The 16,722-nt window shown below is 40.1% G+C and overlaps 1 protein-coding gene across 1 annotated transcript in view; it reads right to left on the minus strand.

The window, feature by feature from the left end:
- The window catches only part of LOC114934931 (MAP/microtubule affinity-regulating kinase 3-like), a 341,090-nt gene that overhangs the window by 29,335 nt on the left and 295,033 nt on the right, over positions 1–16,722 (minus strand). The window contains exons 10-11 of the mRNA XM_085485235.1: positions 11,145–11,273; positions 5,693–5,859 (exon numbers count right to left, since the gene is read on the minus strand). Of these exons, the coding sequence (XP_085341361.1) occupies positions 5,693–5,859; positions 11,145–11,273 (296 nt within the window). The remainder of the gene's footprint in view (positions 1–5,692; positions 5,860–11,144; positions 11,274–16,722) is intronic.

Raw genomic sequence — 16,722 nt, forward strand, 5'->3', positions numbered from 1 at the left:
AGGGACGAGAAATTTAAGACACAAAAATATGAGTTTCAAGGGATATTTTTATAGGAATATGTTGATAGCGGTAGAAAGTAATATTTTATATATCGGTGATTAAATGTCATATATTTTTATTTGATAATATTTAAAATACTATTAATTAGTAAATTAATTCATTGGTAAATTAGTATGTCGGATCGATTTAAAACTGTTTTCATAATTTATAGAATTAATTGAAAAAATGGAAGCATCTGTCGTCCATGACGAATATTATATCTTTTAGGTGGCGATATCGATTTCGAAACTTGGAAAGCAACGTATTCATTAGAGGCGACGCAGAAAATCGGGGTGCAATCTCGTACTTTAAATTCCCTCCACGGCGAGGAAAATCGAACTCGTACTTTCGACGAAAACGAGCGTCCTGGCGGAGCTTTAGGCAGGTATAATAAATATTATTTTAGCTGTCGCCGACAACTTATATTTTAGTACCATCAACTAAAGCCGATACCACACAGATCATAAATTCGCATACGATAAATTCGCATACGATAAATTCTTCGTAAAGTTAAATCGCGAAACTTTATATGATGCTTTTAGCGCGCTGTTCTCCAACGATTTTAAAATTTCCTTCGTTTTTTCGTTGATTTTATAAAAAAATATGTTATCCAAATTTTAAAAATCAAGAAAGAACATTAAATCAAGAAGACCACGAATGATGGGTTATTATCTCAATATGATAATAACTCAAATACATAATAAAATGAAAAAACTTGTTAAAAAATCAGTAGATCTCGAAATCAGTCATTGGTGGCTGCTAAACGCACTGATGCATTTATTCCGCGATTGTTTGTGATTAGTATACAATCGGTACAACCTCCGATTCAGTCTCGTCGCGAGATTCCAGTTGAAATTGCTCGGTACGAGTGCTGGAGGAGAGCTGTCGCAATGCCAGGCGAACGTGTCCGAGGTGTGTGCGGAGATATCGAGCGGTATCGTTTCCATGTAATAGGCAATACGTTTATTGAGGCTCGGGCTCGAAATGCACTTGTATTCCCATGATAATGCGGATTATCGAGCCGGCCCGTTCGCGGTTAGTACAAATGGTAAAGTTCGTGGAACACACCGCCGTGTCGTGGAACTCGCGGGCATCGTTGCACTTTTGCGATCGATCGATCGATCGATCGATCGGCCGTTTCGTCACGCCGATCAATCTCGGTGATCGATTCGGTATTGTTACACGTGTCGTCGCCTTTTGTCACGCCGACAATCCTCGATCTGTCAGATCTCTCGCATTCCGAACTAGCTCGCGATAGCATCGACAGTCTCATCGATTCATACAAAGTCTTCAATAAAATACATAATGTTAACTTTCGCGATGTGTCTGATTTCATAAATAAAAAATTAATAAGAATAAAAATTATAAATGTGTCATCAAAAAAAAAAAAAAAAAAAAAAAAAACTTAATTATTATAATTAGAAATGTTTTCTCTGCTAACACTTTCGTTCTTATAGTCCTCCAGTTATCGTGCGCAGTAATTATTAGTTATCATTTCGCCCGTTGTTATCCTTACGCGAGACTTTCTCGGGACGAGAGGTATAATCGTGCTCTCCGTGCGGATGAGACGAGAATCGACGCGACATTCGGGCGACGACGGGATGGCACGCCGATGGAATAGAAATGGCGAAATAAAAGGAACCGCGAGAGCGAGATCAAGGTCAGCGGCGAACGGAGCCAATTAGCTAGCCGTAGACTCGATTAGCCAGCCGGCGGAAGCGCTCCGAACCTATACGAGTATAACGGACCGAAGGATATACAGGCACCGTAAGTACTATACTTAGGCGGATAACCGAGTGCCCGGGTCCATTAACGTCTCTACAGCCGGTCGCTGATACTCTTTCCGAGATGCTTTTCCGCCTTTTCCTCTCCCGCTCGCGATCTGAGATGAGCGGAGAAATAGATAGAAACAGAAAGGAAGAGAGAAACGGAGAACCTTGCTGCGAAATTCACCCTAGATCGTAACGGTATACTTGCTTCTATTGAATATTTGCCGCTCGTTTCTGGTATACTTTTTTCCTTATAAACTTCTGATAAATAAAAATTTATATTAGTGTCGACTTCATGTTTCCAAAATTGGGAAATTTATTTCCATTGTATATTCTCGTTAGATAGATGGCAAACTTGAAAAGACAATAAATCAAGGAACGAATAGGAAGGCTAGCAGCAATATGTATATATATATTTTTTTTGAAGAGAATAAAAATCATACGAGTATATTGTTACAAAAAATAATCTGTAATTAATCGAGATTCTTAGGCGAGCGCGTAAAATGTTATCAGTTCCATCGAATATAATTCACGGCATGAAGCTCGATTTACAGCTTTAGCGTTTACCCTTACTACTTACTTGTCGCGACTGGTTTTCTAGCGTACCTAAGTAAAAGCATCGATAAATACGTAAGGCGGCTTTCGGCGGATATATCGGAGCTATTTCTCTTTCTTTCTATTTCGATGATAGCGATAGCGTATACAGGACGAGTGAATCGTAATCCTATTCTCGTTCGCGAAGATCCCGCAGGAAGTCCGTGCTCTTGTGCCTCGAGGATCACGGCTTTGTCCAGCGAATAATACCGGAGCAAACGGGAGGTGTTCGTTGGAATTAAAACGTGAGCCTGCGGATGTTCGATGATCCCGGGCGAAGAGAGAGTCGTTGTATAAAATAAACTCTCTTTTCTCCCCCTGTTCCCTCTTTTTCACGACTTCCCTTCGTCGAGAAAAGCCGCGAAAGAATCTATCGGAGCGATATACAACGATATATATATATATAACAATATAGCGCGGACGAAAGGAAACAAACAATTTAATTCTTTATTCGAAGATTAACGATGGCGCAATTCAGCTTCGTTATCATTTATCAGTTCTTTTTCTGTATATCTTTCTTACGAAGATATAGAAGCGTTCCGCGTAAACATCTTTAATTTCAGTACAACATTTATCGTGATGAATTGTTATTTATAATGCAATTAAGCAATTGAAAGAAGTTTAAGTCAAGAATATAACAAATTTCACCTGTCTCGCATACAAAGAACAAAGAAACTTCATGTGATAAGAAAAACAGTCAAAATAGCTTCTGACTCCGTTTGTCTTAATCTAACGACATACAGCGTGGCGCGCAAAAAGGAACGCATTCGCGAGCAGTGATCGTTAACTATCCTTAGCACCGAATCTTCGCCATTCCCATTAGCAGCAAACATACTATCTCTCTCTTTCCCTCGCAGCTGGAGAAACGGGCTAATCTCTCGAGGGGTTAAGCGATCGCTTATAGCGATTTTCCTAACCCTCCTTGCAAGATCCCTCGTCGGTCGATCCGACACCCTTTCCATCTCTTGCCCTCCCTTTTTCCCCGCCTCGTCTGTTACCCTTAGCTGACGTGCGAGCCTGTGAGAGAGCGACGATCTATCATCCGAAATCAAGAGACTAAGTATAGCGTCTCGCGCCAAATATAAAACATAGTAATACAATTCTGTAACAGCGTATCCTTTACCAGAATAGCAAGCTTTTTCTATTATAGTAATATAATTTTTGTACAATTTTTAAATGCATATTTAAACTCATTTTTTCTACTATAAATGCATATTTCTTTTTTTCTTGATGGTTTAAAGATTTTTTTATTAGTCTGTTTTTTTTTTTAAAGATCCATTAGAAAGATTAGTCTGTTTTCTCATAAAGATCTCTTGAACTATTTTTGTTATTTTGTCTAAAGAGGAAAATATATGCTTGAAGAAAATATGTGCGTTCTTTTTTAGATTAAATTTATGCGCTTTCGAAACAAACTGTCGCGCGATGTACACCATATTGCCGGCTGCTTTATATTCGCCGATCCTTCGCGAGCAATGAGAGCGAACTATTAGCCCTTGTCGTAGCGCGTCACGTGCGTGCGTCATTACGCTTTCTTCGTCGCGAGGGAGCGTCGCGACGCCTTCTTCACAAATGCGTTGAAAATCAACCGATCCCCCTATTCGGATGATGCATAGAACGTCGCGACGCTCGTCGAAATATTGCGACACGCGTCTTTCCGCGCCGGTGACGCTAATGCACGCGCGATATACAAGGTGTCTGGAATCAGGGGATATCCTTTTAATAAACGTATGCAAATTCCTAAAATTCCTATATGTGTAACATGTATCCGAAATCACTTTGTAGCTACAAAGAAGGCTCGATATTGAAATATTTGCCATTTTTCTTAGCTTGTTGTCTGATATGAATGATTAGACAGAAATGCCGCGAATAATATTGGAACACCCCATATATCGATTTGCACGTCGGGAATCGTTGTGAAAAATGATCTGTATACGATTTCGATTTAGCAATCTTGCTTTACATACGCGCTTTGCAATACATGCTGATGCGCAATGAAAAATAGTGACGATAAACTCTCTTTCTCTTTTTCAGTTTTATAGATTAGATTGCTAACTTTTTATATTAAAGTATATAGGGAAGACTCTAGAGGAAGATATTTCGCTCGAGCAATTTCGAGATAATCTCTCCTTACGAGATGTAAATAGGTACCGTTTGAGGTGCGATAAATTTAAACGGTTAACAAAATTAGCGCATGCGGAATACAGACGGAGAACCTGCCGGTTAATTAATTCAGGAAGCCGCTTTTAATCGTCGACGCGGCCGACACGGGAAGCATTCTCGACCGAGGAAGCGCGAGCGAGGATCCTCGCGAGTGTAATTCCGCTCGTAATAAACAGGAACTCGCGTGGTTATCGACACGGCGCGATCGCACGAGACGGTGTGTCTCGGGTCTTATTCTACAGGGTCGCGATCGCACAAGCGTTCCCTGGTGCGTAATACACCGGACGATTTCTTTATTTAAATGATACGGCCGGCCAACGCCGTACATCACCGCGGCGAACTGGAAAAAACGACACGAGACATCACGCGGTTGAATGTTATTAGACCGTGGAAGGGTAAACGATCGCGCCCGGCAGATCCTCGTGAGATTGTTGCATCTTAAGGTCGATTTATACCATCCGCTATTCAAACACGGCCGTCGCGTAATATAACATACATATACACACAGGTTTTTCTCTTACAAAGTTTCTTTGCTTCCTGTCGCGTCAGCTCTGATCAGAAATTAGAATTTTTCTCTTAGCATAAATTTAATAATATGCACACTGGAAACAAATTTTGTTGCATTAACAAAAATTCTGCATTCCGAAAATGGACGAAACAGAGTTAGTGATTGAATCTACCAAAATTCCTTTTAATGCGACAAATTTTTTTTAATATACAAAAAATTTTTTTTCCAGTGCATCTTCTTGAAATTCTCGAATCAATAATTTTTTATGGCTTGGAATTCGAACTTTTTCGAAAATTAGTTGTATATCTTCATGGATGAAAGTATTTTAAAAATTAAGGTTGATATTTTCTTCGACCAAAAACCGGCATGTAATTTGAATATTCCTTCATTAATTGAGCTCTTTCGATGTTTCTATCATTACTTGACAAGCAAATGACTTATTATTAAAAACGCTTTTCAAATTACATGCCGGTTTTTGGTCGAAGAAAGTATCGACCTTAATTTTGAATGCTCTACTGACGATTAAATATTATTTACCGGTATTTTAAAAAGTCTGTTGGAATGTCGCGAATATAGCTCGAAAATTGGCGCACAGCTTGGCTAAAAACGCGGGTGACTCACCGGTGAACGACTCCTTTCGAGTGCATGTGCTTGAGAGCGGCGACCAGCTGTCTGGCATAGAGCCTCGCCGTGTTCTCGTCCAGTTTACCGGCCGGCTGCTCCTTAATGTGCGTGCACAGGTCGCCGCCGGTCGCGAGTTCCGTCACGAGATAGTACACGGATCCGCACTGTAAGCAGGCGTTAAATTAAATCGTTATCGATCCGTATCAATAGCGCCAAGTATCATAAAGATTTAGATACAACACAGGATATCCCGCGATTCTTGAATTCGTAGATTCATAAATTCTCGGGTACTTCGTTTCACGTCGTATTTTACAGAAATTGAATTTCATTAAAATTATATCGAGCATATCAGGACTTATAAAACAGTAATTTGCAAATTCGCAAAATACATAAATTAGATTATTTTGTATATAATCACGCGATGAGAGAGAGAGAGAGAGAGAGAGAGAGAGAGAGAGAGAGAGAGATTCTCCATATACAATCGTTTCTTTATGCAGGATGTAATTGAAATTTTTTTGTAATTATACTTGAGCAACAAATTACAAAAAGGAAAAGAGATTACAGAGTATGATTCACGATGACACGTTTCAAGTTTATTAAATGACGCTAACATATCGTGTTTCTCATCTTGTTGGTTCGTGCGACTTGCCGAAGTACGGTCATACATTTTAGTTGCCGCTCGTGAAAATGGAGCAACAAGGAACGAGCCGGTGGTGAGAGTCAGAACCGGTCGCGCGAAATTGATCGCGCGTATTTAAAATGCACTGAAGCGGAGGCGCATCGTGATTATCGAGAAAGCGTTTCCCAAATTTCGCGCGCGCTCGCGAGACACCGGGAGAGCGTGGGCCTCGTCGATTAAGCGATTACCTTAATGCAACGATATGCATGCAGCGACGTCGACGGGGCCGCACGTGACCGACGAATTACGGTCGGAGCGGATTCGCCGCACCCGGTCAAATGGCGAGTCGGTTCTCCGGGCGTTGATGATTATTTCATTTCTCGGGGTTGGACACATCGGCGAGGCACCCGACTGCTTTAATCATAAATCGCATGGATCACGAGAGCCGAATAAATATCGCGCGCACGTACCAGCAATTGAATGTTAATCACATCAAGTCAGACGGACGAGATTTCTTTTCGCTGGATGTCGCATTACTCCAAGGATTTATAAGATTTACTTCCGTCATACTTTTTTTTACTGGAAAGAAATATTAAAAAAAAGAAACGAAAAATTATTGAATTTTTATTAAAATCCAATGAGGAATATTATTGTATACACACTTTATACAGAATCTGATGAAATTTGATAGAAATAAAATATTTTTGAGATATAAAATTGTATCGCAGGGCCTTCACTAGCTAGATAGAAAACTCGTTTGATTCCCAGGGAAAGAACAATTGGTTGGGAAACAGGTATCTGAAAAATATCGTTTCGCCTGATTTAAGCTTTACGCGACACACTCTATTCGGCGCGATCGGGAGAGAGAACTTAACCAATAGAAACTAAACGAGAACTTCTCTGAAAATACGGAGACCACTTGTGAAGTCAATTCGCGAAAGATGTTGCTCTATCTCGCTTGGCAAGAATCGCCGTTTCGTTTTGGCGAGGATCCGTTTGATACGCTCGGCGCTTGCCAACCAAATCAAGTCGAAGTCGAGATCTCCGGGTGGAACGTGAGATTCGCGATTTCGATATATATCACCGAGTATGGGTAAAATAGGAACGTAAATTCGACATATGTAAACGATAGCGATAGGAAAGGAGCACCAAACGTGGAATTCATTTTTCCGAACAAAATAAGAAACGTATGTCGCTCGCTCGGTTCGTGCCAAAAAGGTGTGCAGTTATATAAGATCCTATTCGCGAGCGGAATTTAAAGCAACACTTTTTCTTAGTTTAAATTTAACTCTACTCTTATTTTCAGATTCTGGAATCGCGGGATCTCTAGATCAATTAATTCCTTTATCTCATCGTGTCTCATCCGTTAAAAAACTATTTGTAGATCAACAGCAAAAATTGTAATTGCAAATTTTTCGGGTGATAGTTTATTAACACGTCGTTTTTATTATGCGTCTGCTATCAACTTCTTTTATGAAGAAATAAATACGTTCTCGCACGAAACATTTCTGGCAAATCTCTGCAGCATTATTATTTAAGAGGGCGTCATACTTTTCCAACGAGGCAACTCGAACTCGTTGTAATAGCACGCTGCAGATGTGGTGTTGTCGACACGTTCATTTTTATAGCGATTTCGTCCCCTAAATGAAGGGAACGACGACGTCGTTGGACGCCAGTAACAGGCGAGTCCTATGCGATTCATCGGCTCGTAACATTGGTACTGACATAAAATCGCGCGAGCGGTGGTGCGTTTACAGCCTCCGTAGGCCGACAATAATGACCTTAATTGGCGCTTAAAACGGCTTTCCTCCAATATCCCGAGCATGAGTAACGCGCTGACGACCTAGCATGCATCTTCGTAAAAATCGACAGGCACGCGTGCGTCTTTTCTTATTGTATACAGGGTGATTCAGAAAGACACATTCGATATTGTGTAATTTACGGATATACCATATATCTGCTAACAAATAATTAAATTCAAAATATTGTCTCATTTTTATGGTTATACCTGCAATTTTAATAAATAATCAAGACGCAAAATTTTTATGAGTAGAACAATCGGTTTAGAATAATTTTTTTTTTACATTTAGATACACGTGTAATTTTAATATTTAATAGAAAATTGAATATGTTAGTAGTGTTGAGATATTAATATTAATATTTTTTTCTACAAACGTTGCATCTTTATATCAACTTTTCTCATAAAAACGGACGATAATTTTGAATCTCTCTGTATACGATGGGCAATAAAATGAACAATCTAGCGACTAGGAAACATCGGAAACATCGATAACCCGTAAATGTCACGGCTTTGCCTAAAATGTTGGGTATTGGAAAGCGCGCTTGTGCAATAACGTAGCTTTACGACATAAAAAATGATCACGGACCCATTGTCCTCGCGAAGAATGAAATTTTGTTGTTCTGGTACGTTATGTCCTGCCATGAATTTACAGTAAACTGAAATTTTTATCACTGCGCGTTTCATGTATCATATATATATATTGGAAAGTTACGTTATTTTACGTATTTTACGTTTCATCGTATTTCTGTAATTTCCTCTCACTCTCTCGCTCTCTTTAATGATCTTTCCGCTGATATATAATACATATAATGAAACTACTAATTGTAACAGAATTATTCGCATATATGCAAATCGTATTAACGAATTTTTATATTAAATCAAAAGGGCGGCATGAGAGAGCTCTACGTTCAACTAGAATTAATTATTCATAAATATGGAAATGCGGAAACTTGCGGTGGACGCGTTCGCGCGTTTGACTGTCAGCGCCATCAAAATCCGGACTCTATCAATAATTAATACAAGAGAGAGCGGCGATTTGCATACTCGATTAGTCGATGTGCAGCATCGTCGATAGCACGTTATCCTCATCGATTGCCATTGTCGCGCAGTCACGTCACTAACAGACGACCCTAAGAAAAGCGAATTGTTTGGAAAACGGATATATACTTTACGATCTGGATGCAAGGCGCAGATGCTTCGAAGAATCCCGGCAGAATCGGCAGTCGAAATATATAAGCCGGGTACCCTAAGCGCGGCTCCACCATCGTAAAGATTACGACGTGGAAATGAGATATAAGGTGATGTCATATATAGCCAATTTGGCGACGGCGAGGCGAAGTCTCGTCTCGATATTAGCATATTTGCCGTCAGGTGCGAGCATTCTCATCGCCAATAGCTCTTTCCCCTCGATGGAAAGCTTAAATAAAACAAGACGCACTCTTCCATCCGCGCGTTTTATAAACGTACGGAGAAAGCAATATCATCTGCAAGACTATAAAATCATTTTTATCGAGAAAAAAAAAAAAGAATCGGACGCCATCTCGAAATTCGTTCCTTCGTTTATGAAAGCTCGGGGAAATCATATCTTTTTTCCAATTTGTCCGATGATTTTATAGACTGATAAATATTGGAGAAAAGCAGATTTTATAAGTCCTAATTTTTTTCACTTTCGTAGGAAAGCTGCACCGACTCGTATACAAGAAATGATTTCGCCAACAATATTCCGAGTGAAAAAAATGTTGCACACATCTCCCCAGAGTCGAATATGGGCCTTCCCCAGCTATCCGTTCATCTCGCGCTGAAATATTTCGCAGGGCTCCGAAATTCTCGAATCGCGCGCAGCCGGGTTATCTCGCCGGTCGCGTGCGTTTTCCCGTCATATTTTCCTACGTACTTTATCTTTCCTGGCGCGTACACTACACCCTCGTCCCCGTAACTCAATCGTGACGAGCGAGCGCGCGGACTAACAAAATTTTCAGAGTAAACGAGGTGCGCGATGCTGCGTCGCCGGTGGAACCTCTGATATCGACGTCCCACACATGAATTCAATTACGTCGTACAAGCATACGAGAGTCCTCTCTCCCTGGCTTTTTTCCTCTCGCTCGCATACACCGTTTTATCGTGTGTATATGCGTGTACCCGAATCTGCGTGTTGGATTTTCGCGTGTGCAACAGCCGGGTCACGTACGATAGTGCGCGCATTTAATGATGCCGGTCTGGATTTTCTTTGTATCGACGCGGAAAGAATCGCGGCGTAAAAAAATATTTTCCGAATTTACCCTCGCGGATTGAAATCGATATAATATCGGCGAAATCAATTTCCGAATGCTAGTCGCGGAGATGAAAAAAACGTGTTCCCCATCGTTACGAATAAATACGAAAAAAACATTATTGATGCACCTGCAGTATCGCGAAATCTAAATCCAAAAATTAAAAATATCCAGTTTCAGTATTTATTTATTTATTTATATATCAGTATGATAAAGCTAAAAGGCTCGAAAATCGTTTGAAGCTCCCTAGTTTATCGCGAAGCGAAACAGTTAAAGGGGTGAAAAGCTTCTTCTATACTTTTGATACGCATCCCAGACTGGTTCATAAATTCAGCTAAATGGCGTGTTTAATTAAATCCAGAAAGATGGATCATCTCTCGGATAGCGTTAACGGACTGACGGTCCTGACGAAATTTCAGGATACTCGCGATTTGTCACGGAGCTCTGACGGACGTCATATACCGGGTGAAAGTGAGACTTGATCGAAGAAGCGTAGAATCTACGAAAGGGATAGAGCCTGTCACTAAAAAGACGAATGCACACGAGACGGAACGGCATAGTTCCCTTTTGACGTGGAATGAATAGATCGTTATACAAAAGTATAATAGACGCGACTGAGCCTTCTTGATAGACCGTAGGGAATGGTCTTTGTTATTAAGGACTCGATTAAACTTTGGACGCGGTCAATTAGAGTAAAGAGATTTGATCAATCGTCGAAATTCTCTGAACTGATTGCGCCCTAAAGCGTTTCTCACTCACCCGGATAGTTTCGTAGAGTCTTACGATGCTTGGATGCTGTAGCATCGACAGCACCTTAGCCTCCCTCGTCAGGTTCTTCATCACGTAATCCTTCTTGCCCTGCTCGACATCTATTATCTTAATCGCCACCTGAAACAAGAAGCGGAGAGACTCGTGTAATTAATCGAATGCGTAGTTAATCCGAGCTATTGTATGGAAAAACCTATCAAGAGTCCCTTTCATTTCATTTCTTTACGTTATTTTATTATTGCCAAAAATTTTGAATGAATGATAACTTTGACAGTTAATTTTATTGATTCGTTTATTTTTATTTTTATATGTATCTTTCTTTTCAAACGTCCACTTGCATGATACTGAAAATCTTTTTAGTAAATTAAGATGTTGCTGGCAGGTGAGTAAATAGCCGGCATATGGGACGTTGAGAGAAAAATTTCACGTCAATATAGCGCACCTCCGGTTGAATAAACGCTTTTATTCGCGCGCGCGCACGCGGTGCCCCTCTTGAGAAATATTTCTTCCCGAGCAAAAAAAAAAAACGCGAGCGTGAGTTTATCCCCGGGGCTTTTAGGGATCAATCGCCTCGTCGAATTGCCAGCACGTCAAACACCTCCCATATGTCTCCTTGAGGAGTCGCTTTTGCAACGCTTGTGCGTAGGGCGAAGGTGGTGAACGAGAGCGAGTGCGAAAGAGGGAGTTTTACGGGAAGAAGGAGAGAGATGCCTTTGGGACTCGAATATGTTAAGACAGCCACGCGGGCTCCTTCACGGTCCCTCTGTCCCTTTGATGTGCCGTAAAAGGCCGGAGGCGGTAATTCGCGCGAACCTAAGCGATTGAAATGGTGGACTCCGGTCGTGCCTTTCGGCACCACGTGTGCGAGGGAGAAAACTGTAACGTTGAATTATATCAACAGTACGAAGGGTCTCATGCGTATGCGCGCCGAATGCAAATTAAGTCGCGAAAACTTGTACATGTCACCGCGCGAAGGTTTTATGTCAGTCGTTCCTTGTCCAAAGTTGCAGAGACGTGGGCGGCGGAAATATGAGAAACAAGGAGTGGCATCCATTTTTCAAAGATAAACATTTCGAATGAAAAATAAAGAGAGACTCCTTTATGGCGAAAATTCATTCTCGGAATATATTAAATTGAAAGAATCGAAGAGTCAAAGATTCGAAAATGTTAAAGACTTGTAAATTCCATATCCGAGGTATTTAAACATTATTCGCTCTTTACTCAATAGTTCGACTTGTATCTCGAGAAGGAAGGAATCTTCCGCCGTGAGTTTGGTTTTCGGGGGAGTCCAAATCTTGCGTCCTCGAGTTTCCAGTTTGCCCGGCAGCAGCGGGTCGCATATCATTAGCGGCATCGATGGCGCCGGCGTCCTTTGATCTTCCCGCTCTTTCTGTCGCGAGTAAGAAAGAGACGCAAACAAACGAGATGGAGAGGAAAAGAGAGGAAGCAAACGGAAGAGAGAAATAGAGGAAGAGGAGCGCCCCTGTTCCAGGATCATTGGCGCAGCTTGAAGAAAGAGAGAGATGACGAGAATACAACGCCCGGAATGAGAGAAAGAGGAAGAGAGAAAGCAGGGGTCGCGTTGAGCTCGAGGTACGCTTGACAGCCTCCCCAAATGATTTGTAGCGCTCTTCGCCAGATACAAGATACTAATTCTTTGGGCGCTGTCAGTCGACCAGCTACCGCTCGCCACCGTCGAGTCTCTTTCTCTCTCTCTCTCTCTCTCTCACCTTCTGTCTTTCTCTTGTCTCCTCTAAATTTCTCTCTCTCTTTCTCTCTCGCTTTATCTCTGTTTGCATTGTATTACAACTTAGTCAATTTGACGCGTCGTTCTTCGTCTTATCGCTCTATGTTATCATAGACGTTTCTTCCTCTTTAAACACTGCTAGATTGAATTTTGATAGTCACAAATAATACGCGATAATATGCGTCAAAATTATACAAAGATTATTTCTACTTTTCAAAAGAATGGGATAAGGGAGAGGAAGTTTTTATAAAAATAAATTGTGTATACAGGATCTTTTTTCCTGTTTGATTTTCTTGGCTTATTTCTATTTGCATTCTGCTACAATTTAGTCAATTCATGTTCCGCTGTTTAATGTCGTAAAATATTTGAATCGATCTTGGGAATTGTAATAATATATCGAAATGATCATATTTATGGTTTCTAGATACAGCTGAATCTTTTCGTAATTTCTACGATTCTTTCTCTCTTTTCTTTTCTTAGCTTATTTCTGTTTGCTACTGATTTAGTCAACTCTGATGCATCGGTTTTCATCTCATCGTTCTATGTTACCGCCCACCGTTGTTTTCCGTAAATTTTCTAAACTATCGCAGTATTATATGACGGATCGATCCACTAAATTGAAAGTAAACTAATATCGATAGTTCGTACACACACCGCTATGGTCCTAGAAAATGAATCATAAACTATAAAAATAAATTATGAATTTTTATATAATTACACGAATATTTTATTAACAATAATTACATAAATTAGCATTAATAATTGACACCAGATACTGTGTAAAATTTTATTAATCATTGTTTTTTTCCTATATCTTTATTCCTTCTATGAATTTTCATGTGCCATAACTGTATCTCTTTGACGCAATTTTTGTTTAAAGTACAAGCAGTATATATTTGTTACCGAATTGCGAGAATGCCACGAGAGTAACCCCTAAACATATTCATGGTGGTTTCTATCGGTTAATGGAACGTAGAAAATTTTCTTTGAAGCCAGGATAAAATGAGGTCGAGCGGGATGCGAGGCCGCGAAGAGACGCAAATAAAGTAGTTCTATTTGCATGGGCGAGAGAACCCGGGGAAAAGCGGAGTCGCGGAGCCATAATAATGTTTGCGAATGCTACATTAAGGTATCCATTTTAGAGATCGCTTACTAACGAATGTTTCTGCGTGGGTCGAGATATACGAGCGAAACGCCGCGCTGCTATACCCAGCGCCCGACCTGTCAAGGTCTCCTGCAGAGGGTACAGATGTGTACATACATCGCGCGACACCAACATTGCATTTTCGTATACACGCGCATTCATGCCTCTCCGCGATACGAAACCAGGATGCAAAGAGATTGTCGCTACAAACCACACATTATACGGCTAAGCAGCGAAGTACGTGATGCTCAGCCCCGTTCGAGATTGTAATCGTCTTGATATGCTTCTTTAATTTCAAATAAACCTAGAGACTTTTAAAAGCGATGTATACATATGCATATTCGCGAGTGTAAAAAAAATGAAAAGTGTTTCGAGACTGAAATTTTTTCGAATGTTCGAAAAATTAATTTTTTTAGAGCTTACATGCATCACATCATCGGCTTTTCGTTGATGAAAGAACTCAGTACTTGAAAGGTTTAGTCTGAAGGGAAAGTTAAGTACCCACGATTTTTACTGGTTTCCTAAGACTTTTAACGTGAATGAAGAGAAATATAATTAATTTGTAATATAAAAATGTTAAAAATACGAAAGACATAAAGATACATATTTCGCGGGCGAAGTTGATAGGATCGAAACATGACTGCCGGATGTCGTCCAGTCGTTATCATAAACGAGCTACCAATCGACTGGAGTTTGCGGCCCACTATATATCGGAACGGGAGCAGCAGCCGGGTTGCTCTTATAACTCTCGCGCAATTGGAGGGCCGTAATTCGAAGCGAATAATTGACCGAATGGCGCGGCCGGTGGCGGTGTTTCAGAGGTTTACGGCCAGTGGCACGACCTCAATTTCGCTCCGGCAATCTCTGCCCGCCTGCCGAAAAGCCATGACCGCGCGAGAGGGCTCTCCCGGCATTCTCCGCGTTATCCTGGCCCAAATCCAAATCATCGATCGCAGACCGCGAATGGTCAGACGATCAACGGACGTGCGGTCCGTCGTTAATATGGGGTCCGGGTGGATGGATCGCGCGGCAGAAATCGCTTGCAGAAAATTAACCACATTAATGCGAACACACATCTCCGCGCTGATCTCGGTGCAATCTTTACAAGGGTGCGAGTGACTTTCACGATAACGATGAATAGCGAGGGTTAATACAGACTTTGATGAGAGCGATCGCGTAAGAGATTATTTTAAAAAAAAGATTAGCTGCTACTCTATGACAATATGTCTCTACATTTTAAATGCGAAGTATTGAATATTCCGTTTGGCTGAATGCTTTCATTCTCATTCATATACATATAATTTTCATAAAATACTAGAACACAACTTGGTTTGAACGTTAGCATATCATTTCACGTTTTCCAAATTTGAACAATGAAATTTTATAGGTTTCGACGAGTTCTACAGTTCCAATCGTAGGTTACTACTAAATATATATTTAACCCAAAAAACTCGTATTTTCGAATATACGATATGCTGGCCGTATTTCAAGCATTTTGTTTATTGTAAAATAATTTTCGTACAGTCCTGGACATGTACATTAATTATCCAAAGAGATCTGTTCATAAAAATATTTAGGACATTTTTTAGACAATTATTTAATCCGAAAAAATCGTGGATAAAATTAATTATCGCTTTAATGACTTAAAATAATTAAAAAATAAAAGAACGATTTTCAAAATATGGGAAAACATCAATGAAATGATCCTCAGTTTTATAATAAAAAATTTCGTAAACGTACGTGTCAATACCTAACATAATGATATCTAAAATGGATCTTTAAATTAAAATGAAATTAATTACGCTTTAATGACTGACAATAATTAACAAATGTTAGAGCAGGCTTCAAAATTTCTATTATATATATATAATATTATTTCTTTGAATTTTTATTACGTATGTACATAAATTTAATTTCCTAATTTTTATTTTGTATATAATTTTGAGATACCGAATTTCTATGTGACTTTCTAATTGAAAAATTATAATCGAAACCATTCAATCGCAATATTAATAAACACTTAATTAATTAATTAATTAATAAGTAAAATGATTAAATATTTTGAACTAATTACAAGAGAGATACATTGCATCTTATGAAAAAATTTTGAGATATTTATCGATCACTAATTTTATCGAAATGTGTGTAGCTCCGATTTCAAGCCGATGTGTATTTTTTTTTAATTCGCCCGCGAGCATACGGGTGTTAATCTAATCGGAATAAATCGAATTCGTCCATCTCCATTTGGACGTATCCGTTTAATATCCGGCCATTCGCCTGTTTGGGGCTCGAGGCTTCAAAATTAAAAACCCGTTCGTATGGTGCAACGGTTTCGAAAAGCTTCATCCGGGCGTGATGTACCTACCTACACTGAGGATCTACTATGGATCCTCGTCGATTCGGGGGAGGAAGCTGAATCGCGTTATTAGCTATACCTGGGGATTTCCCGTTCACGCTTCGTCGGTTTCACCTGCCTTAACGCCGCAAAAAAATATGGAGAGTGCGATCTAAAAAAAAAGCCCTTTTCCTTCCTCGTTTCTATACAAGTATTTGTGCAACGAGTGGCATTGTGCATCTCAACGAAATGTGTCGGAGAGATAATCACCCGGGATTAAAGTCAGGAACGACTGTATTTTCAAGACGCGATCCATTGAATGAAAGACTCCTTTTCACAGCGA

Source organism: Nylanderia fulva, unplaced genomic scaffold (genome assembly GCF_048542155.1).
Source record: "Nylanderia fulva isolate GAGA-0341 unplaced genomic scaffold, ASM4854215v1 Scaffold35, whole genome shotgun sequence".
In the NCBI taxonomy this organism is placed as follows: Eukaryota; Metazoa; Arthropoda; class Insecta; order Hymenoptera; family Formicidae; genus Nylanderia; species Nylanderia fulva.